General features: G+C 41.2%; 2 protein-coding genes across 4 annotated transcripts in view; one reads left to right on the top strand and one right to left on the bottom strand.

The window, feature by feature from the left end:
* The window catches only part of PSMD10 (proteasome 26S subunit, non-ATPase 10), a 46,358-nt gene that overhangs the window by 4,085 nt on the left and 17,668 nt on the right, over positions 1-24,605 (top strand). The window contains exons 6-7 of one of the 3 annotated variants that reach the window (XR_015259627.1): positions 19-165; positions 15,645-15,773. Coding sequence is in view for 1 of the 3 variants with exons in the window: in XM_086756043.1 (XP_086612169.1) it covers positions 19-53 (35 nt within the window). In the remaining 2 variants the exon portion in view is untranslated. Of the gene's footprint in view, positions 1-18; positions 891-15,644; positions 15,774-24,605 lie in introns of those variants that run through there. The other 2 variants (XR_015259628.1, XM_086756043.1) reach the window with 2 other exon arrangements.
* Positions 3,422-23,512, bottom strand: VSIG1 (V-set and immunoglobulin domain containing 1). Its single transcript, XM_086756041.1, has 8 exons — positions 23,446-23,512; positions 20,691-20,851; positions 15,178-15,285; positions 8,684-8,882; positions 6,926-7,081; positions 6,132-6,251; positions 4,984-5,110; positions 3,422-3,667 (listed from the first exon to the last, which is right to left on the bottom strand). The coding sequence occupies exons 1-8, from the start codon at positions 23,495-23,497 to the stop codon at positions 3,484-3,486; spliced, it is 1,107 nt and encodes a 368-aa protein (XP_086612167.1). The 5' UTR covers positions 23,498-23,512; the 3' UTR covers positions 3,422-3,483.

Genomic DNA, 24,605 nt, shown 5'->3' on the forward strand with positions numbered 1-24,605 from the left:
CCAATATTTTCTAAATAGCTTGTACGCTTGGGATTGAAGAACAAGTCAGATGAAACCCTGCCATCCGTTACACAGTATGGAAATAGAACATGTTTGTTCTTCAGCTGCAAGGAGAGGTTGAAATGGAAGATGACAGTTTCTACAGTTTGACTTGTAGGGATTAAGGTAATGCAATTTATTTTGATAAGCAAGACAGAAACTTACAATCAAACAAACATCTTCACCAAGTACTTTAAGTCTATCCCAGAAAGCAAAATGCAGGCTAAATTTCACTGGGGGTACCTATTCAGAGCAGGAGGGATAACTTGCCAACAGTAAGCTCTGGCCATGCAGACCTTGCTTGAAGGAGGAACCTGACTGAGTAAATGTTTCTTATATATTGTGCAGGCACTGCTAAAAACTTGAATCGAGAAAAGCTGAACTTAGAATTCTGTGTTCATCCTTGATCTTTGCATAGCAAAAAAACCCTGCCACAGCTCTGTACCTTTGTAAGTCCTGGTTCCCTAGGAGATGGTGGCCTGAATGTTGGCTTAATATCTGGTTTCTGTATTAATGATCCCTACTCCCTCAGGAGAAGATAAATGGGCCGTGCAGCAAACACTGTCGGAACATCTGAGGCAAATTCTGAAAAATGTTTCTGCATCCTGCATAGCTCCGCAGGGTTTTTGAGCTATGCACTGTGGATCAATACATAATTTGGCTTGTGCTTTGCCAAGAGCATCAGTGGAAAGCTAGGAACAGTGCCCCATCCTTTTTAATAAACTATTTTACATGAGAGAAGCTTCATAATGAGAACAAACATCTGCCAGAAGGCTTACAAAAATACATCAGTATGTTAAGATACTCCAAATAAATGTTATTTTCTTTACCTTCCTCCTCACCTTCAACAATGTTTTGCTTCTTATTTTTGCCTTTTTTTTTTTTTTTAAATACTATCTGTTAACGCACTGGTGGTTAGAAGTATGAGAGGAATTTAACTTACGTTCAATTGTTCTTTCTTTTTCTATAAAGACATTAGCATAACTTGAGTAATTTCTACTTTTTTTAGCAAATGTAAGACCTGTGTTGTTCTAGGAAGACTGTATTAGCTATAGAAAGTAATTACAACTTCAGCATAAGCTCCTATCTGACTGTAGCAAGTTTTGTAGGGAATACATGCAGAGAAATTAGTGGAGGTGAGTTTAAGGAAAGATTTAAAAATTATGATAATGCCCACATAATATATTCCCCTCTGCAGTCATGATAGTGCTGGTGCAGAGATAGGAAAGTTGGAAAGCCGTTCCAGTAAGAAAGCTGTAACTAAGACACACGTATACACGAGATGACTTTAGAAGAACTAATACAACTACAGCAGTGTCGTAAAGAGAGTTGCGTTTATTTTCCCATGAAGGGCAAGAGTAAAAGAATGCCTAGGTATGTCAGAGAAGAAATCAGTTAAAATTAATGCCCCTGTCAGCCAAGTTGTGGGCTCCCTTGGACCAATAATTGATTTGAATTATCTCATTAAGAAAAAACTTTAGTAAGAAATGGCACCCTAACAGGAGTAGACGGTACTGACTCTTCTCTTGCTGCTACTGAGCATGCTTAATGTTGTAGTTACAAAATTTTGGGTGTGAATATTAGAAATGTTCAGTAAGCTTCTAAACCTGGATTGAAAGATGTGAGCTTGTGGATTTGCTTAGTAAAACTGCCACAAGTGTCAACAAGAGAGATGCTTGATTAAGAAGAGACTTCCATGCAGGTCGTGACTTAAGGTTTACTGTGGATATTTTGAGGAGAGAAGAGTGTGAGGATCCACTGGAAGAATATGGAGTACTCTCACCGTCTGGCACACGTCTTTTTGGCTAAGACAGCATAAGAACATTGTACATGCTCTTTGACTTTGGAATGAGGCTAAATGCCAGGACACGTATATTGAAGACAAATATTTGAAAGCTGGAAAACTTGGTAGAAAAGGCAATAAATACAGTTATGCTTAATGATCCAAATCAAATCTTAATTAGGACCTCATGCCTTACATCTTTTTTTTTTGATCAGTTTCTTGATAAGCATAGGTGTAGGAACTGAACCTGAAAATTTTAGTACAGATTTATCTTTTTATCTATTTTAAAGATGTCTGTTGCATATAACTAATGTTTACAGTCTAGGAACAGTCACCAAAGCATTTATGAACATTAGATCCTGTAAAAGACTTAAGTGCCAAAAAGTTCCAGATCCCTCGGTCAGATATGTTTCTCTGCAGCGCATGAGACTGAAGTCAGTGGGTATCTACCTCGGGTAGTTCAGAAAGGAGCTGCTGAGGCTCTGTGTCTGTATTCACCTGAGCCCCGTGGTCCTTGAGCTCTTCTGAAAGTGGGTATCTTTGCCCTTTTGAAGAACTGGGTTTGCTTAACCTTAGAAAGAGGCCCAGAGAGAAGAGGTGTCTGGTGATCAGAATTTCTCCTTCCAAGGGAGTGCCTGTTACTTGGCTGTTGGCTAGTTGTGATGCTTTCACCTCTAGAAAATAACCAAAGTTGCACTGGGCTAAAGAAACCAGAAGAAAAGTAGCATGAGTTTGTTGCTCAGTGGGTAGGGCAGTCGCCTGGAAATAGATTTAAGTCATCTCAGGCAGAGGAAGCAGTCTAAGCCAGGGTGTTGTATAGTAGGCAGTATTCACATCTCAGTTTTGAAAGCAGCTGTATCAGCATGTCACGAGGAATCTGATACTGTGCCTGCCTATTACAACAAGCCTTGCAAGGAATTTAGATTTCCAGCTGCTCTTGTCGAAAACCAGTCAATCAATGTCCAAACTGGGTACCTGAATGCTAATTCCATTAAACTGAAAACCAGAACTGCTGAAGCACGTTACTCTGGAACACTGATGCCTTGAGAACTATAAAGCTAAGAAGTTAACAAAACATATTCCATGTCAGGCAGCAACAGGATAAGAGTTTCCAGGATCTTTTTTTTTAACTTGAAGTGGAATTCAGACACATGAGATTTCATTGGTCCACGTCTTAACATCTCTTTTTACACTCTGATGACATTGATGAAACTTCTTTTTACTTCTGACATGTAAAAGCAGATCCTTTAAACACTGCAATGTGTTTTCTCTTGGTGCACAGGAAACATGAGATCGATCAACACCTGCTGTGGTTCAGAACTGCGTGGATACGTACAGCATTACTGAGAGCTGGCTGGAAAGCTCTTACTTTGTCAAATGCTTCAGCCCATTTCCTAATTAGTTTGGCAAAATCGGTTGGATAAATGTGGATTATAGTCCTTTTGTACTTATATTTGTGTACAATTATAACTAGGTAATAAACGAAATTTAGTTAACTTTAAAGGCTATTCACAAACCCACGTGTAACCAACCCTTTTCAATCTCCAGCCCAGTGGTTCACAATATAAATGCCCGTTTAAGTTTTAGTCGTATGTTAATTCAATGACAACAATTTTTTTATAAAGGGGTCCAAATCTGAGAAGGAAAACTGTATTAAAACTCTAGGCTATTTCTTCTTTTTCCACTTCTTGCTTCTCATCATTTTCAGGTGCTCCAGAGGCTGCTGTTTCATCAACACTAGGGTATTCGTTTGTCGCATTGCTTGATGGAACTGTGGTTGCAGGCATGTTTTCTTCGTTAGGTACCTGAACATACTCTGCATTGGTTTGTTTCTGAGCCATTTCTCTGCAGGAAGACAGCATGAGGATTGTGATTTCGCATGTTGAAATCCCATCTACACTAGAGTCTTTCAAAAGAATGACTCTTTGTAGTTTTGTTGTCTAAACAGTAACCCCCCTGTTATTATGACTGTTCCAAGAGCTCCTGAAAAGGCTACAACATCACCACTGCTAAGACAGAAAGAGTGACAGAGTGTTAGATAATAAGGCTGATTTAAGTTTCACTGGTTTAAGTGATTCTGTTAGAATAAAATGGATTTTAGTATGGTGTGAGCTTTCTGAGAAACACCATGCAGATCTGATGTCCCATTCAAGTGGGCTAAAAACAGAGCGCAGTCAGAAAAGAGTTATGAAGAAGTCTAGAAAAAAGTTTTTAGTGACAGGTATGAATTCCATTTATCTTATGAAAACAATAATAAACCGACTCCCCATATTTAAGCACTTTCACATGTGAAAAAAGATCAGGTGCTAGTGGATTAATTCAGAGTAGTAAGATTTATTAGGATCCAAGCACAAAATTAGATGTTAATGCTACATCAATTCAAAGCAGAAATCAGGTGCATGAGCGACTGGCCACTGGTCTGGATTAGCAGAATACTGTATCAGGAAGTCTTAGACCTGTGCTACAGGGAAGTGTCCGTATGACACAATATTTTTTTCTGGCCTCAGTTGCGTGTATTCATTTAGCAGTTTATATCATGGGGCTAAGTACAGTCTGTATGGTATATGAGATTATCCCTAGCCTGAAGATTTGGCAATTTAAGGGAAAAATGAGCAAGCAAAGCACAGAGGAAAAGACATTTGCAGGGCAGGATCAAAATGGACATTCTGGGCTTCATTCTGTTGCCTAAACCTTGTGTCTCCTGCATTTGAGATGCCTTAGAGTACCCAAAGTGTACTTCTGTAATTTCAAATAGCACTGAGCTGAGCCCTCTGTGTTTAAATCCGGTACCGTACAATCTCAGTATTCTTCCACCTGCCATTAACAGTCACCACTAACTTTTAAATAGTAAAAACTGTTTGTCCAACTTGGCACTTTTAGATTGTGTTGTTTAAAAAGCATTTACTTTACTATTTTAGATACTGCTAAGTGGTGGCTGCCTGTGAACACAGGCAAGAGGGTAATGGCAACTTCTGCTACAAGAGCAGCAGCTTGAAAGTTACACAAAACCAAATATTCTCACTCTGGAAGTTTCCTCAAAACCTGTATTATTTACCCTTCAAAAATGTTTAGAGTAATTACATTTTACTTTAGTTCTGAATTACCAGCAGTACTTTACAAAAAAAAAATTGTCTTAAAATGAAGCAAACAGAAACTCTTACTGCATCTCATTACTTGATGACTTCTTATTCTTTGCTTTCTTGGTTAAGACCCAGACAATAATGCAAATGATAGCAGCTATCAGAATTGCTCCAATTAATGCTCCAGCAACAATACCACCATCTGAACCTGGAAAGAAAAAAAAAGATTACTTGACTTTTGAAAAAGTATTGTTGTAGGAAAATCCCATGGAAATTTAGTGGTGGAGCCTTTAGCAGAAAGAAGGGATTGGATTCAAAGAACTGAAAAACTGACTGACAGCTGTATTTCCAGGAGGGAGGCCAAAGGTTCTCTAAGAGAGAGAGAACTATGTTTCTATGACCTTTGCTGTGTCATTTCTTGTTGGTTAGCTCCCTACCCCAACAAACCCCATGTTTATGCCTGGCTGAGGGAAACATTAAACTGTTAACACTGGCAATAGTTGAAAGCCTTTGCTCTTCAGTCCTTGCAAACAAATTCTGAAAATCGGATTGCCTTTTTCTGTCTTTCAGCTGAGATGTAAAGTGTGTGCTCTGATCATTTGTGAGCCTCCAAAACCTTCTATTTCCACTTCAGTACAGCTTCTAGCTCTGACCTGCGATGTTCATTTTATAGACCACTGAGTAACTGAGTGACCGTCTCAGCAACATCTCTCATGGCTGGTTGTAAAACATATGTCTGGCTCTTGTTAAATGATGTTAAATGAAAAATCTACATGCAGATATGGTGGACCACTGCTTGAGAACAGTCAGGATTAGGTATTTTTCCATGACTGCAGTATTTTTAGCTAATGGTCACATCTACAGTGCCCCAGTCCTTTTACTAATACATTTCAGTGACAGTTGTAAATTTTGGGCTGGGGGAGCCTCAGTGGGACTGTTGGCTGGATGAAATTGTTCTGAACTCCGGGTCTGCTGGATCTCAGTGAAGGCTTTGCAGTCAGAGCCATGTTGAGATCCTACTCACAGTAGGAAATGAAGGTGGAGACATTAAATAGCTGTCTAGGTCAGTGTAAATTCTGGGCATGCCGGGATGAAAACTCCGGAGCTCTCCAAAGCCTGTTCTGTTCTTACATTTAAAACATCCGTGCTTTAAAGTTGTCACAGCATTTTCCTGCAAACTGTGCACGTCGCACGTCAAATATGTGATTACTTTCATGCATTAAACTTACGGTTTGCGGTTAGGTCAAGCTCGCAGGTACTGTTCCCCAGGAGGTTGCTGGCTATGCAGCGGTAATACCCAGTTTCAAAGGTGGTGAGATTGCCGATGTAAAGAATGCCGGTGTTCGGATCTGTGACAAACCAGAGAGCAGGTACACGTTACCCTTTTTGTGCTGTAGAGGCAAACAGTTTTCTTTAGTTGGTAATACTGAGGGCTATTAAGAGTTTGGAAACAGAGTTCTCCAATTATTAAGTCATTTGGGGATTTTTATATTCCTTAAATAAAGAACATTTACCTTCCTTGAAAATTGCTACAGCGGATTCTGCAGGAGCGTATCAGAGCATGAGAAGTCGGCCTCTGCTCTGCAAATCAGTCTGGAGTTTTACCTGCATTGTTACCGTTGTCAGTGTAACTTCACAAATGAAAATGTAACAGGCACTGAAGATTTTCAGGATGGAGGTTTTAGCACCTGAATGACAAATTGACTTAACTTATTCTAAGTTCACTCAAAATTCCGAGGGAAGGGAGACGTAGAGGCATAAGCATTTCTCCCATTTTAACCATTTAAAGCAATGGCATAGACAAGACTTTAACATGCCACACAATTTTTCTTAAATAGAAAAAACATCCTGTGTTTGTGACAGCTACCAGTTGATTTGAATAAGTGAAAATATGATTTTGTGACATTGACCGTCAGAAGAGGAGGGTAAGTTTTAACTACTCTGGGATACACGGTGTTTGAGATGGCTAGCACTGTGGAATCCCAGATCTTGAGCACGGTACGGTGGCCCTGTAGTTACGTACTAAGTTGTTCAGTCACGGGCTTGAGGGTATTCCCTTCTACTTTGTACCAGTGGTAGGTAGGGTGAGGCAATCCTTCGTCACATTTGCATAAGAGGTAGATTAGATGGCCTTTTTCAGGCGTTCCTTCTATTTTGCAGAAAGGTTTTGATGGTTTGACTGTAAAATAACAGTGAGAACAGACACATAGTGAGTACATGCCCGGAGCTGCAGACATCCCCCGCGAGTTCTGGCGCTGTGCTGCTGTAAGTAAAGAATTGAACCCCACCTACAGATTTCCATCCGAGAGATGGATCTGACCAAAGGCTCTCACCTAAAGATTGGAGTGATATTCAATATATGTGCATGGCCTAGGATACATTTTTATTATCTTTTCTGCCATTTGCATACTAAATATTATTACGGAGGTGTTGAGATGAAGACTGTCAATTACTCTAATTATAATCACTATTCATCAGACACCATTTTGTCACATGGCAGCATCATTTTCTTTAGAGACACAGCAGGAGCTTTTCCACATCAAGGGAAAGAGGGTCAAGATCTGATTCTTTAGTATATTGTGGTTGTGGAGGACATAAATTAACTACAGTTCTGTTAAAAAATATGTCTGTTTGGAGAGCATTTCCTCACTTTGCACACAGGAGAAGATTCTGTCTTCACTTACACCTATTATTTTTCATTTCCCGCCTATAGATACACTGTTGTGGTTCTTTAGAGTACCATCAGTGGAACTATACCAGCAATGAACACAGCCCACAGTTTTGTGTGCCTAAGTGAACAACCTTTCTTGGTTTTCATGTGAAAAGTACAATCTCTTACTCAACTGCTCCAAGATTTGCTATTTTTGGGGGGCATTTTAGATGAGAATGAACAGGAGTACTTTGATTTTTCAGGGATTGAGTTTCCATATGTCTTTTTCTTATCCCTGGCAGATAGGCAAGTGATGTTGGAATCATGTTCTCATTTGACTTGATTTGTCACTCTGACCAGGTATGAGTTCTCAATACAAATGCAATTATTAGATGGGGTTAGTACAAACTTTCATCTTATTAGGAAGTAAAATATCTCATCCCACTGCTTTTCATCATTTCTGTCCTGCCTGTTTGTGGTTGAATATTGCTTTCTTCCATCCAAAACAGAGTTTATACTACTTCCATCCAACACATACTAAGTTTCTAGATTTTCTGGACATGGGGGTGAGCCAGAGCTACTGGGCTGTGTGCTGCATCTCCCTAGGTTTACACAAGTCACCATGACCAACAGTGGGTAAAATTAGTAAAATTTTGGTCTTTGCTGGGGCTGGATTATTCTAAAGCTTTAGAGAGAAGTTGTCACTCCCAGCTAAAGGGGCTTTTTATTTTAATCAAAGTTAGTGTCGCTTTATTTTCCAACATGGAAAATGTAGTCACGTTGGGTAATTTCAGCTCCCTGCTTACATTGGTTAGCTTTTTGAGAGCACAAAGTGAATCTGAAGGTCATTCACAGGAGCGTGAGATTTTACCTTAGGCCAAGCAAGCCTGTGGAGTGGTAGCAGGTCTGCTTTGTCTGGAAGGTAGAGGGCACCCCAGGCTCTCCCTGCCTCCAAAGCCCTTGGAAAAAATCTCTGCCTCACTGCGTCAGTGAGCCTTTCTGTGCATCATGGGCTTTGTTTATCACAGTTCTGTTATCCCCTCTGGTGCTAAGTATTTTGAGCTGTGAATTCAGTGTTTCGTAATAAGGGAGCCAAACTACAATACAGCAATAGAGAGGAGAGGCGCTTACCCAGCACACTGACAATCACAGATTTTTGACTCTGTCCTTCGTTAGCCTGTGGGCTGAAAACTTCACAGGTGTAGGAACCAGTGTCTGAGGGCTGCATGTTGGAGATTGTTATTGATGCATTCCCTGGACTTGTTGCAGCTGTTATCCTGTCCTTAAACTCTCCGTAGGAGTAAGACTGGCCTCCTGAATAATAATAGATCTGTGATAAAGAATCAATTGTTAGTTTAATAACAAGAGATCTCCCTGCTGCTTTGTTTAGTACTCATAATTGGAATATAGTGGATTTCTGATTAAGCCAAGCAATGTCACACCCTTTCTTGCCCCTGCCCCTGAGAAAGCAGAGATGAAAACATGGTACATTTGAATATATATTTCTTGTGGTTCTTAAAAGACAAGCTTTTCAGAAATGGGATTTTTAAATTGTGTAAATGGACAATAGTTAGTTCTTTGTGGATACTCCAGTCAGACTGATGGGTTTGCGAAAACAGAGGTAAGACCACTGACCATCATTCTGATCGAAGCACTGATAGTTTGTGATTTTATTAATAAGTGGCTCAGTAGAAGACTGTGACAAGAATGGACCTGTCATTGCAAAAAGTGGATGGCTTCAGAGCTTTCCAAATATAGAAGCTAGCAAACAGAGAACTGAAATGAATCCACAAGACATAGGTCTAAGCAAACAAGGTGCCTGTTCTGTTGGCAGTAAATTTGGAAGCAGTAAAAATGCAGTACAAGAACACCAGCAGAATCATCACACATGCAATGAGAGCAACCAAGCTGTTCTCCTCGTTTGTGTAATCAGGGTCAGAGCCAGTGTCATGGGCTGTCTTGGTTTTTTGAGTTTATACCGTAGGTGGAGGTCACTGTTGGCCACAGTGCTTGGAGGGGCACCTATTTGGGATCAATAAATTCCTGTTTTATTAAACAGTAAAAAAAGTTTGGCAGAATCATAGACATAGTAAATGTCTCTAAGGAATGCAATATTTCCTCCCAAATAAAAATTTGCTGTTTAACCTGCAAAAAACCTGCATCAATTGTACTTAAGAGCACTGTGGGAGTAAAATTGACCTCACAACCTTATAAGCCCAAACCTGTGGTCTGTTGCCTGAAAGGAGAGGTAGAACTGTGTTCATCGTGGAGCCTGGTTGGTAGTCTGAGGCTTGGGCCTTGAGTCTGTTTAGGAAATTGCAGTATCTCATCTGCTCTGGGGTAAATAAAATCGTTCTCACAGAGTACATATTTTCTGTCCAGTCTAGCTCTGCTGTGAAGCCAAGATCTGAAGGAACAAAGGTAATGTGGAAAACTATGGAACGTTAATTGTTTTTCTCAGATGTTAATGAGTGTTGTGTAAAAGTGATAGTATTTGGGATAGGCAGTATGTTCCCCAGCATCTACATGCACAAACTCTGTTGACTGGGAAAAGTGAACACAGTTCCAGCATACTCAGGCATTTTTTTAAACTGGTGAGAGTTAACCATATAGAATTACAGGTTGGTTCCCAAATAGACCTAACATCGTTCCTACTGTCAGTATTCCAGAATCAGCAGTGTAAATGTATTTATTGAAGTTGGACAGCATGTTTTTTAATGGGAGTAGGTGGAGAATGCTTGTAGGAAAAAGCTCCACGAACTCCTACAAAGTGCCATATCAAAATTTCCTTTTGGTCAAAGTTCCCTGACTTTAGGGACGCTGCAGATCTCCAGGCAAGAAGTGTAATTTGCTTTACTTTGCAGATCAACTGATTGCATTTTGAATTAAGAATATTTATTCTTAATTCTATTTATCCACCCTGATATGGTGTTGACTGAAGTCTTTAAGCAATGTTATCTGCAAGCCTTTATTAGCTTAAAGCAAGCTACACCCCAAAACTGCCAGAGCACAGCTGGTTCATGCAATGATAAGACTTTGAAATGAAGGTCAGAACCCAGGTTGCACAGCACCAGCAGCTCTGGTGCTGCAGCTTGGCCCCATCTCAAGTGCAATTTTGCCTACTTCTCAGCCAGACTTCCTCTTTCCCTGCCGCAGGGTTGCAAACACCAGGTACAATTGATGCAGGGCTCTGAATGCCAGAGCTACGCTTCTGCATTGCCAGCACGTGGAAAACTGGTGTTGCAGTGAGGAAGCATTAAGATGTCCAGTATTAGCACAGGGGCAGACCAGGTTAGAAAGTCTGCTGAACAGCTGGATAAACTCTTTGGTTTCCATTGTTTGCATGCAATACCATGAGTTTTAAGACTGATTTTATGCTTTGCAGATGTCTAGAGATGGACACGCTCGTATTCCCCAAGGAAGGAGAGTGTTCAAAATAGGAAGTTTGGTTTAAGCAAAGTGCTCGTTAAAAAAATGATCTACCTGTCATTACAAAACCACACTGGCCACACTTGTCTCATTCTACATTTATCAAAGTATGAGCAACAACAGCGTGTTATACGCTGTTCCTTGCACGAGTCCCAAAATTACAAGAACTGTGACTTCAGGCTCCCCTTAAGCTGATCTCAGCAGTGAAGGGCTGAATTTACATCTCCCCTCCATCAATTGCATCTGTTTGAGTGGGCTAGGGAAAGAGATTCCATCAGCTCTTCACATTAATGTGAAATTAAATTGTACATTGACTTAAATGAAGGTAATGCATGACTTGCAGCACATGAGAGGCAGGCCTATTACATCCTACTAAAAGGCTTGACAACTGAAAAAGGGGCTAAGTTCTACTCAGTCTACCTCAGAGTGATCTGGGATTTACGTGAGAGTAAATGGTAGCAGAAGCTGCCCACTGAGTGCTAGCCTAGCTGTAGCATGTTCCTGGGAAATTAAGGCTACAATAAGTCTTAAATGCAATCAGGGCATGCCGGTAAACATTATAGAGGAGCAAGCGCTCCTCGGTATATTTGATGAAGTCAGGGTGAATTATGCATCTAAGCCCTCGTACAATACACTGGAAAATCAATCCCCTGTGTTCTCTCTTCCTGTCTGAATGCATGCAGAGAAAATATTTTGTGTACACCGTTAGATCTGAGGCGGGTGTCAACACAGCAGGGAATATTTGTTCTTTTCATGGATCTAAACAGAATCTTTCTGGGTTGTTTTTCTTTCAACTATGAACATAAAGGCAATGGAACATCTTAAGGAAATGCGTTCAGTTCCTCTGCAGGCTCCTGCCTGTTCCCTGTTCCTCTGCTCCTGTATGATGCTTATCTCCCCAGCTCTGGAGTTTGTTGCCTGAAGGAAGGTGGTAACCACCAGAAAGGCTGAGTAATGTTGTGATTAATTACTGAGTGTGTATCTTGTCCCAGAGGTATGACTGGATTGTGTACACAGGGAATTTCATTTAAGAGGAACATGTTTCAGTTAATTGGCTGTGAATTCATTGCCCATTTTAAACAGTGCAATCAAAATGGATATTTTCAACCCTTGTTCAAAGTGTTTTTATGCTGTCATTGAAAAGCTCATGTTTGTGCCTTTCAAAAAGGTGAAACGAAAATCTTTGCCAAAATGTTTCTGTTCTGTTTCAAAAGTTAAAAACTTGTTTTCTGTTGAAGATAGAGAAGACTTTTTATTTTTGGGCAACTGACAGCTAATGTTCACTCCTACAGGCACACATCTCATTGACATTTCTTTCCATTTTATGTAAAATGTCCCTAAAATGTCTGTATGGGAAAGGTGTAAATTTAGTCAATGGTAGACTTCCTGGAAGCCTTTTTAATTTGATATGATAAATGTATTTAAAGTGCAGCATCTTGAATGTAAAAAAAAAAAAAAAAAGAAAAGAAAGAAATCTGCTCTGCTTCTCTTGAAAAAAATAAGCTTTTTGTGTCCTCAGGCAAATCATGAGCAGCTCTAGCAAAGTCGATGATTTACGAGTGTAAAAACAATATTGAGGCTGCAGTAATGGTGGCTGCTTCTCATTACCAGCTAGTTTGCTCATGCAAGTTTTTATATAATGGTGCCTTTTCATATTTCATGGGAGCAGCTGCCTGGGATGACTAATCAAACAACTGACAGAAAAAAAGAGCAGAGATTATCACTTCTAAAAATGTTGTCCCTAATAACTCCACCATCTGAAAAAAAAACAGTTTCTGTGAAACAGCTAAGTTGCCCAGAAAATGTCTCCCTCACCTCAGAAAGGACTGACAGTTTAGCTGGGTATTCAAGTTGTGAGCCAGACAGTGCCTAAAGCCGCTAATGTCAGCAGCCGTCCTTTTCGGCTTTCCAAGGCAGTGGTGGAGTTACCCTGCATTTCCAGAGTGACAGTTTCTGCTGCAAACAAGAAAAGGATTTGGGCTCACAGATTTCCAAGGCAGTTGAGTCAGTTATTCGTGTACCTGTTTGCAGGAGCTGGGTTACAAACAGAACAGGGAATTGGGAGTGATCATACTCATTTGGAAGAAAATCTTGGTAACGTCAATGCACTCCAGATGCTGGAGACAAGACTATTTTGTGTCCCCAGTTCTGAAAGGTCTGGTCCATGAAATCACATGTCCTTTTGTTCTCCCTGTAGCCTGACTTGTGGGATGGCTGTTCCTCCTCTGCTGTGATGGTGGGGAACGTATTTGTCTGAAAATGAAGCAGTTGGCAAAGCGGCTGCTGAGTTGAGGATTTTCAAAGGCTGCCAGATGTTTGAAGAGAGTGAGGAACCCACCTACAGGTTTTCTTTATACAACGTTATAGAAAAATCTTATTCCTTTGGGGGTGGAGGGAGTGTGTGAAAAAGCAAGCAGTAAATTAGAAGAAACATGCCTCCATCTGCTTCCTTTCTTCTTGGGGCAGGACAAATACATACTAGAATTTGCATAAATATGTGGCTTTCAAATGTCTTTGGATGGACTCATTCATAATGTCCAGGTCAATATTCTTCCTATCCCCAATCTCCGGGTGTCATTGCATCACGTTACTGTAAATGCCTAGGACATCTGGATATCAAAATTATAAGATGTATTTGAAGATGTGTTAGAAAATGTCCTGCTTAATCTCCACAGTGGTCTTAATTTCCTGACTTGGGGGCAGTTTCAGGACATGAATTTGTTTCCAGTCCCTGCCTTCCCTCCCCCAGCCCCTTCTCACTTTCCCCCCCCAGCGGATGCAAAGCCTGCTATTCGGTGACGTTTCTCTACGCTGATGTATTCAGCATCTGATTCACAGGCTTTGCCTGGAGAGCTGAGCTTGGGCACTCAGAGGGCCCCGTCTTGGGTTGTTTTATCATTTTCTGTTTGACATTTTCTCAAGCTACTAGAAAAAGAACTGTTAAAGTCTCGTTCTCACTGATAAATGCAAAGAAGGATATTAACAACTTTACTGGTTTGATGTCTTTTTGAAATCTGACTACAGACAATTTACAAAATAACACGGGGGGGGGGGGGGGGGGAAGCATTCATCACTCCCTTAAGCATCTTACCATCTAATTAGAGAACAAATGCTGCATACTCCAAGTGTCAATTAAAGCCTAAGGCTCAGGTTCTGAACTGGGCTAGATAAGGAAGCAAATGCTCACACATGCATTGGTTTCTCTGACGTGTCTCATACCGAGTCTGCCTCCAAATGCCTTTTTTTTCATCCACTGCTTCTTTTCACACATTTTTGTCGAAACTCTGATCTGCCAGACTGTAGCAGGGATATTATGTTCTGCATTACTGGGACTTTTGCATGCATAGTTGAGGATGTTAATAATGACTAAAAGCCTCTTGACATGATTGCACATTGGTAGAAGAAAGGAATGGAGTCAGAAGCCTTTAGAGGATTAATCATTCAGCAGCTTTAACTGGTGCAAAATCCTTTTAAGGAGCAGCTCTTTCATGTTCTCACAGGATCATTCTTGTGGCTGAACTATGAGTGAATAATTTCTACAGTGCATCAAGCACAAACATGTTTTCTCAGTGCATTTGGTGTAACTGCTCTTCAACAGTTATTATGAGACCTCAATTTACATTGGGTTGTACCCTGTACTTCATGGTGAGACAGGAATCCTGCTGCAGTCAAAGAGAGTTTGAACGGATAATGGCTGGGACCTTGACCTGACAGCTGAGAGGAAGCCAGTTCAGCAGTTGGTTTAATGCTCCTCTGTATCCATCATGTCTCAAGATGTTGTTATATTCTAGAAAGGAGATCCAGGATGATTTTTTTTTTTTTTTGCTATGTAATATGTAGCCCCAAATTCGGGCTAGCCAGAATTGCTCACATTCAGCCCAGAGGTTCCTGGTGTGTGGGCATGCCCTTCAGATACCCTTGGGTAGAATATTCCTGAAGGTGCTAGTACAGCCACCTAGAATAGCTGTGGGAAAAAACAACAGCTACATCCAAAATAATTTTCATAGAGGAAAATGCAATAAAAACTAGGGTGACTTAAAAATTCTGAGTGATGCATCTGATTTAGCTTCTCTCAGTCATGTGCTGGTTTTAGGATTTTAATGCACAACATGATTACAGATCTCACAGTAGCAGAAATCTAGTAGAAGCTATTTAGCTCTTTTATTCCCTTAAGATTGTGGGTACTTTTTTCTTACCTTGTGTCTCCAGCTACATCTTCCCCGTGCATCTGTCACATACACCATCTTTTGACAATGACTGACTGACTTTTCATCCATACTCAGAATACCGTGACACGGGGAACGCTGTATTTGAGTAAAAATGTGCTCATCTGAGAGTTAAATGAGACTTCAAATGTTCCCCCAAAATCAAAGAGCCTATTCTCTACACAGCTCCCCATGAGTACCGTCAGTGCTCTTCACAAGGGCAGAGTGCCTCGTGTTCAGCCAATTTTGCAGAAGATATCTCAAGCCCTTGACAGTGAGATGCAATACAAACTTATTTCTAAGCTTTACCTAAAATTAGGCAAACTAAGATTGAAGTCTAATGTTTGCTCCAAGCACACTAGTTACAACCTGATCATTTTCTACTTGTCTCCACTTTCCTTTGTGTTCTCACTATTGTCTACTTCAGTGTATCAGTTTATTTTATCTTCTCTCTGCAGACTGTCACCCCAGTGCCAGAGATAACCGCAGACAGTCCACAGGAATCCCATTCACATCCAGGCGGTCACTGACTGCAATGACATGACAACAGCCTCTCCATTCCTCTGCATTGAAGGTGCAACCCCTGCTTTCCATGAAGCTGTTCCTTTTAAGTGCCTGCTCCATCATCTAAGTGCTAGATAAAACTCAATTTTAAAAAATCACCTCTAGGCAAAAAGAAATGCTCCAGTATCAGAGAGGCCGTTTCCAGGAAGTTTTCCTATGCTGTTTCAGGAGGTGCTTTGCACAGGCTCATCTTTGCAGTTGTGCTTGAATCGGTCTTCCTGCATCTCTCTTCTTCCCTCGGCTCCACCACCCTGTTCCCTATTCCTCAACAATGCACAAGCATGCTCACTCCTGTGAAGATTTTGCAAAGCGGGTGATCAGACCTGCAAGGCTGTGTGTAAGGACATGACTAGACCTCTCATAAGGGAACAGTGCCATCTTCCTCTTCTCTGTGGTTTGCAGTAAGTGAAACCCACTTTGTCCCCGTCCACTGAGCGATACTTTCTCAGTATCAGAAAAATAGAGGGCTCTGGCAATATATAAAATAATTGGAAGATATTCTTGCTGTTGCATGCTGTCTCCTCTCAATTGCCCATTACTAGTTTTACCAAAGCAGTGTCCGTGTCACTGTTCACAAATATTTCAAGCTTGCTTTTTTTTAGAGAATATTTTTGTGAGAAGTCTATCAATAATTCCATTTCTCTTACAAGTGACAGTCATTAAGGACCTTTACTCATCTAATTAATTTAAAATTTCAGTCAAGAATTCTGCGCTGGGCATATCTTGGGTAGCCACACAGCGTCTCTGATAATTTCACTTGCTTTAACTGGGGGTGGCCTAGGCTGGAGGCTCAAGGTGTGGCTCTGCTTAGGTTCAGGCGTGGTATTGAGCTTTGCAAGGCTGTAGCCTCGCCTGTGCAGAGTCAACAGCAGGCTTCCATCTTTCAAACATTTACTTAGGTGCTTTACACCGAGGCCAGCCGAGTGACTCAGAGCACGAAGTGACCTTAGCAGGAGTTGAGATTTTACCTTGTGAACCGGGCCAGGCTGGGATGTACTCTGTTGTACAGAGCTGAGTAAGTAGCGTTTGCCTCAGTTTGTCTGTGAAATAGAGACTGTCAGTATTGGAACGTTCTCAAGATCCTTTGCTGGGAGTTATTATTTTAAAATTAAATTTATCGTTAAGAAGACGTTGCTAAGAGGTAAATGGCAAGAAGAAAAAGTTAAAAATACGGATGGCATCCTATTTTCCATGAGTTGGTATTTACATTATTTAGTTCAAATTAGAGGAATTACTTCCAGTGGAGAAACTTCTCAGGAAAAGAGCAGAGTTAGGCTCCAATTAGTAAAAAGATCTATATTCACACACTATATATAGCTGCACTGTCTTCAAAACAGCACCGCAAACACCTGCCATTCCGCTGTTTGCTGCCTCCCTTTTCATCATACTGCCTGTGAAGAGCCTGTTGTGGTATTTCATCCTCTCCGCTGTAACTGCCATGAGTTTTAACTGTCAAGCACCTGCGCCAGCGTTGTGTAAGGTGCAGTGCGGAACAGGATACGGAAACACCAGAACAAACAGCAGAAGACCCCAGCCAGCTTCACAAAGCTGGTGCTGGGAGGCAGATCTGCATCAGGTCTGCAAAGTAATGAACAGCACTGCCTCACCTAGAAGCAAGGTGAAAATCTGTTGCTGAATACATTAAATTAACGCTGGCACAAGTCCTGACCCTGATCTTACTCATTTCACTCCAGACAGGACTGTACCTGAGCTTATGTATCTCAAAACACTGCAAAATCTGTCACACAAGTGGCAGTGTAAAATACTGACATTATTATTTAAAATACCTGTGACCTTTATGCTTATTATATATTATGTCCTAAAATCTAGTCATTTAAAGCTCACATTCATTAATGCTTAAGCCAACAGCTTCTTAATGGCTTAAATTTGCCTTAATTAATTCTAATATTCTACAATTTGCTCTATTACTTGCTACCCCTTTTGGGAGAAAGGGCCGTATTTCCCGTTCTGTAAATAAACATTATTTATTAGAATCAAGATTTCTTTCCCCCATAGTTGTTACAGAGAACATCCCCCCTCCTTAATGTTGTTTTTGTGAATATACCAGTTGTGTGAATAATAGGGTCGTCAAGACAGCTGACATTTACCAAGGTGTCAGGAATATTTAAAATTGTAACAGGTGGGATAAGAAGATGTATTTTCTGCTTTTTTTTTAAATGTAAGTCTCGTGTCTTCAAAATATTTTGCAGAAATTTTCTGCTTTAAAAAATGGAAGTTGAAAATGTCATCCATTGAGTTGTTGAAAATAATGGTAAACTTTGAATGAATTTTCAGCAAACTCTGTCAGGGACAATATGTGCTATTTATAAGATGTTTGCTTGCTTGTTTGTTTGTTTATTACTACTGACATTTTAGAAGAATCTAAATATCTCATAAAATCAAATAATTTTATCCCACTTCAAATGCAAGCTGCTGTTCCAGTGTTCAGTAAGGTATGGTGCCTGTTCAATTCAGTTGGTTTTGTCCTCTTACCAGCATATTGAATATACTTTTGGCTTGCATTTTAGTATTCTTTAATCTAAACAATGAAAGCCAAAGCTGGCAATTTCCTCCATTGCCATGCATATATTTCCTGATAGGAACAAAATGTGAAACTTAACTTCAGCTACGTGCCAAGCAACCAGGGCAAAGCCAGGTTTGTAGAAAGAGAGATTATTTTTTGTTTAAATTTGTATTGTTTAAACATGCATGCTTTGAGGCACTCAGTCCTTTCTGAAACTCAGAAAAGGCACCAGCCTGAAATAGAAATAGCAACCTTGCATTGCTGTGGGTTCAGAGGGAGGCTGAAAATCCAATTTCATGTTCAGCTGCATTGTGTCTTTCTTACAGCCCTTGTGAGCACGGCTTTCCCAGTGCCTGCAGTGGGAGCTGCAGAAGCCGGCAGTGAGTGCTACAGGGACTGATCCGTGACGTTTCCCTGACATTTAGTAGCCTCACATCAGTTCTTGTTGAGCGTATTCTGAACCACCCCCAGTATGTTATGTTTATAATTCTCAGGGGGTATTTCCTTATCATTAGTCACAGTTTACAAATGGTTTTCCCCTCCTGGATCTCTTGAAACTGTCTAATTCTCACTCTGAAATACTTGCCACTACTATCTGCTTGTTTCTCTTGGTTGTGAACAGAAAATGTCTTGCATCTATTGTCTTGCAATACGGAAAATTTGACACAAGTCAAACAGAGAGACTCTGACCAAATCTGGAGAAGATGGGCTTAATCCTATCTCAGTGCTGTACTTCCCACCTGAACAAGTGATTACAATTTATGATGTAACATACTGGATCAAAGTTATAATATATTGTACTGTATACAGCTTACTTAGGAAACCTGCAGGTACCACCCTTTCATGAATAGTTCTTCATTTAATAAAATAGTTTTGACTTGAAAAAAGCAAATGATGAGTAACAGCTATTCCTACAATTAGTCAGGCAAGGTATGCATGTGTCGGTCCGGCGTTCAGCTGGAGCCGGGATTTGGGATGGGCCCGGTGTTTGTACTTAGCACGGATGCAGGCTTTCTCTGTGGCTGTGATACACTGCAGCAGGGTGAGCAGTTCTGTCTTGGGTTAAATTGCTGTTTCTTACCTGCTGGCTATTGCCCTTCAATGCCAAATATGTTACAGACTGTACATTCTGCAAATCACAGTTCAATTCTGCTATAATTGATAAACCAAACAGGACTGAACTTTTAGGAAAAAAAAAAAAGTTAGCAACAGGATAAAAAGAATGGGACTGATTGTCTAACAGGCACAAGTCCGACACCAGGGCTTGAAAAAAATCACAGTCATCTTCAAGGATGCAGTGACACTTCTAATCAGCATTTCTTCTTACAAGGGAAGGTGTTGCTGATTGCTCAGCGCCTGTCAGGACTGAGCTGATGGGAACTCATAGCCTGCCTGTTATGCTGGGAGTGAGATTCGTTGATTCATTTCTTCATCAAAAAATAAGATTAATGGGGAGCTCTTGAAGTCTGGGCAGTACTGTAAGTATGTATAGGAAGTTACAAATCCCATCCCTGACTCCTTCCAGGCAGACCAGGCTGCTCCTCAAAGTCTTTCCAGGCACACGAGGGGCTGGGGCAGTGGTTGCAGCACGTAGCCATCTAGTGCTTGGTGTCCTTCCCAGTCCCGATGCTGTCTCCGTGCTGACACTCTGACCTACCATGCGGTCTCGTTATACCCCAGGGACGTGATACTCTTCGGCTCTGCTCCCTCTCAGAGTCTCAGGAAGGGCAGGGAGCATTTGCCTTTGATCTGTAATTGTTCTCCTGTCGCAAAGACACCCATGGGATGCCGCAAAATACCAACGCAAGTTCGCTGTGGCAGATTTCCTGCTATGACAAATTTCTACAGAGTCCTGCCAAAATGCTCACTGCTCACTTTGCGCAGATCGCCTATTGTTGCACGCTGCTCCTCTTACCGAGCCGCCTAATAGCAACCATAACGGCTGAGTCAAGGAGCTCTCGTTTGACCCGTAAATGAGAGACACATTGTCATAAGCAAGGGCGTCTCACCAGGAAAGCAGCCTTCACAATGGCAGGAAATATCTGCCAGACAAGAGAAAAGGGAGCTGGTCCAGGCGCTGGAGCGCTTGTGTGATTTTTGGACACCTGGTCTTTGCTTCAGGCTTCCTGTGTGACTTGGAGCAAGCCATCTGAGCATCTGAATCCCTTTTGTACCTTCTCATATGTTTCTAAACGGGTTCAGGCATGCCAGTTGGAACTAGGAGCCTGGATAACTTTGTGCGTCTGCCCCTAAATTTCATTGCACCCCAACCCCTTGTTTTTAGGGTGGGAACACCAACATTATCTGCCTCCCTGGTCTGTAGTGAGGATAACACTATCAAACGTTAACAAGATTCTTTGAGAACTTAAGGATATCTTAAATATAGCTGCATATTAATAATAAATAAATATCTTACGGTATGAAGTTGGCTCTCTTTGGCACTGTAAAAGCTCCACTGAATAAAGAAATTTCCCAGCGGTGCAGAACTCGTGTACGTACAGAGGAGGGTTGCGTTTCCACCTGTAGTGACATTCACTGTCTTCTCAGGGACGGTCACCACAACACCGCTGACATGGCCTGTGGACAGTAAGCGTGGTGAGGAGAGATCAGGCAGGGCCGACCCGGGGAGCTGAGCGGGAGTGCCTTGCTCCCTGCGTTATTGATGAAACCTGTAGGACATGTCCACACGTTCTCCTTCTCAGTACAGTTTCCCCTGGGCTTTGTGTGGGAATTTTAGTGATAACAAACTGGGAGTGGGGAAAAGCTAACAAGCAAATAAATCCCCCAGCATACCTGTGCCCTTAAAACAAATAATAATCTGAAAAAGCAGGGTTTGTAAAAACGTACTTGTTCTCACCTGCAGAGACTTGTCGTCTCACTGAGAGCCTGTGGCTCAACCGAATCTTCCTCCTGCACTCGCAGTGCTCTCCTGCACCTCGCACTCTCACTCACGGCTCTAGCCCCCTTTTACAAGCTTCTTGCCCTCTTTTTTTTTTGCAGTTATTCCTTTAGATGTCTGATCTCATTTACTGCAGATCACCATCTCCTATCGTCTTGTCTCTTCTACGTTCTGACTCGGACTCGGTGGCACTGTCGAGTTCTCCCAGGCTGGAGGCCAGCAGCCTTTCTCCACTTTCCTTTTGCTAATTCTCTTTTGTTTGGGTTTCTTAGGGCTTACATGCAGAAGCTGTTCTTTTCCAATGCTTTTACATTGGAAATGTCAACCTAAGCTTTTTGGAACTGTTTTTATTATGTGGGTTGTGAGAAATTCTGTGATAACTTGATCAACCCTTTCTGCTGTGCTCAAAGCAGAGAGGGAGCAAACATAACTTGTGAGCCCTTTCCCATAATATTCCAATCAATCTTGGCTACAGAGCCCTATAAATGAAAGGAATTGAGCACCATCTTACAGTACTTATCTGTTTCTGTCCTCCATATAAGTTACTAGCAACGGTGACATATGGCAAGAGAGCTAGAGCTGTAAGAAAAATATGTCTGAATTTCAGGGTTTTGCTAGATCACCGGGTCCAGTTATAAAGCTACTGTCTAAAGATTCTGAAGGAGAATATGTTTCTTTTGAAGGTGATGGAAATCATAAGTCTTTCAGAGCTTTGTATGCAAAACAGGCAAGGTGAGAACTTCATGTTATAATAATAATTTTCACACTGTCTATGGTGGTGGTGGCTAGGATGAGAACTAACGGGTTTAAACTACAGCAAGATTTACATTCCATGTGTAGACAGTCTCACGGGAATGACTGGAGATTGACCTAAATGTGTCAAGCCTGCCTGGGGAAAAGAGGGGATGCCCGTGCTGGCTGCAAGTCCTGCTTGTCCTGTGAGTTCACAGTAGCTTAATCCTTACTGAGATCTAATTTAAAAGCTGTGTAATGTTATTTTACATATCTCAGTTCACTGTTCTCAGCTTTAAGAATTAGTGTTGGACACAGGATGATAGTTTCTTGCCACAATAATACTTCCAGGTTTACATGTATTTATTTTCTGCTCTTTGCAGCGTTAAAGCTACGGTCTTTCAACACAATGTCAGTTGTCTACTGAAAACATCAATTTTCCAGTCATCAGCTCCACGTATTTCCTTTATCGTTTTCTGGTTTTGGAGTCACGAGTGCCACAGAGCCTGGCTGTTATAAGCTTTTCTAGAAGAAATTAATTTTAGCGGCAATGACTCCACAAAGCATTCTCGTTTCCGTGAAGCTGTGTATTTTGAAGAAATCCATTTAGTTGAAATAGGCTTCACTTTAGTCAGAATATAAAGCCAAAACCTCTCACTGTCCAGCAAGGCTATTTAAAACCATCACTAATTGTAAGATGGAGGTTTTGACTGGAAATGGAGTGAACTGGACCTGCAGAGCCTGTTCCCTCGTCACGGAAGTCAATGGGAATTTTGCTTTGCATTTCGTTCACTGTTTAGTTTCAAACTCATAATCCCATTTCATACATACAGGCCTTTTGGTTTCAAGGAAAAAAGCGCATGAGTAAGAAGTAACTCAATGAAAAAAGCTAGTGTGAACAGGACCATAACTTGTTAAAAATAGTTGATCCATGTCTTTTAGTCATCAGTATTACGGTAAGACCGTTTCCGTGCTACAGAGAAAGTCATTGCAGTATGTATGAAAAATAAAGCTTAGCACATTTCAAGGAAATGTCCTTGAAACATGAATAATATATAGTCTTTAATATACCATAGAATTCCTAGGTTCCACAAAGTATTATGTCCTCACCTAACTTCAGGGAAACCTAGAGGATTATTTGCATGCTTAAAGTTAAGCATCCCCCAAAAATTTTTGGTGGGGGTGGGACCGAGGCAGCATTTCCCAGGGCTGTTATCAAGGGGAGACACAAGCCAAATGTGAGAACCTTAACCTTGAAACGCTTGACAGATCCTAATGCTCTATGTGAGAGCTCTTTGCCACTTCCTAGCTTTAGAGCAAAGCTAAAATTCTCCTCTTGAGCAAAAAAACTCTTACCAGCCCATGGTCAGCTTGCAGTGAGTGCAGAAAATGGCATAGTGTTATAGCCATGACTTTCATTCCATCCTGAAATAAATCGTGAATGTTCTCCTAGTTTGCCGGTCAGGTTCACCTGCTTTCTTATTTCAACAAGTTCCTCTATTGCTCTTTAGTGCTATTTCAGTCAGTTTGTTTTTCTTACCTGTAAGGATGGCTAGAATTGGAAAGATCTTCAGCATCGTTGCAAAAATCATCTTGATGTTGGGAGAGAAGAGAGATGAGATGCTGCTTCTGCCTTCAAGTAAAGCTCAACTGTTGTTTTTTTAAGTGGGTTTTGTTTTCCTTATCAGCTGTGTATCAACACGTCATTAAGCTCTTTCATTCTCCTTCTTTATCACGTGTGTGCCTTTCTCCGACTAGTGGTGTGACTGTTCGGTTGAAACCATTCTGTGGGGTTTGAGCAATTGGGGGTTTTGTTAATCATAAACCTTTCAATCAGACAAGCCCAGATTCTCCCACTTTTACCAGGGCCCAGCAGTATTTGCCTACCTAAGTACTGCTACTGAGGACAAGAACAGTGTTTGTGGAGCTATTTAACGATCAATCTGATGACCAGTGTTGGAGTCAGACCGAATGTGAATACGGAATGATCTTTATTTCCTGTTAATTCTATAATTTATTTTTTTTTAATGGGCCTGTGGAGATAATATGTTGTTAGTACATTTTCATTTTAAAACATATTTATCATACGGTTTTATACAGAAGGATTACATGGGACTCATGATGGCCTTGAATTTTCCATATTGAACTCATCAATAAGGCTTTCTTTACTCCGTGTCATTTGACGGAGGCTATTTTAAAGCCCCAAGCTGCGATGGGAGTAGCTGGTTCTGTGTACACAGCCAGATGTCAGTGAGGAGCTGAAGACGTAACAGAGGGCAGCATTGCCTTTTAGATGTGTGCCTGTACCAGGGCCCAAGACAGTTAAAATGCTCCGTGACTTTTTTTTCCATGCTTGTTGAAAACATGGGTCTAGTTCCTGCTGCAGCTGGGGAAGCCCTTTTTGCAGGTGGGGCTCAACATCTGGCCATGTGTGGTTGGAGGGGGGAGGTATGCCCCAGGCTCTTCCTCGTCTCTAACGGGATGTGGTAGTGGATTCTTCAGCATAGAAGTGGTGAGTTACTGGTGCGTCAGTTACTGTTGGGATCAGGTTTATGGACTTAGGTGAATTTTATTCTGCCAGATATTTCTGTGCATGGCAGATGCCTGAATAATCTCTGGGCAGATGTCAGGGTTTGATTATATTCTTATATAAGCCATCTCCAAAAGTTTTCTAAAAGATGTCTTTTCCTTAGTTCTGAC

Source organism: Chlamydotis macqueenii, chromosome 11, assembly GCF_036417535.1.
Source record: "Chlamydotis macqueenii isolate bChlMac1 chromosome 11, bChlMac1.mat, whole genome shotgun sequence".
Taxonomy (NCBI): domain Eukaryota; kingdom Metazoa; phylum Chordata; class Aves; order Otidiformes; family Otididae; genus Chlamydotis; species Chlamydotis macqueenii.

Excerpts from the sequence above, each read along its gene's own strand:
- VSIG1 (XM_086756041.1), bottom strand. The coding sequence starts at position 23,497 with ATGATTTTTGCAACGATGCTGAAGATCTTTCCAATTCTAGCCATCCTT. Across the intron at positions 15,286-20,690 it reads AAGAGAGCCAACTTCATACC|CGTTCCCCGTGTCACGGTAT; the intron begins GTAAGATATTTA and ends ACTCAAATACAG. Across the intron at positions 7,082-8,683 it reads TGTGATTGTCAGTGTGCTGG|TCAAACCATCAAAACCTTTC; the intron begins GTAAGCGCCTCT and ends GTTATTTTACAG.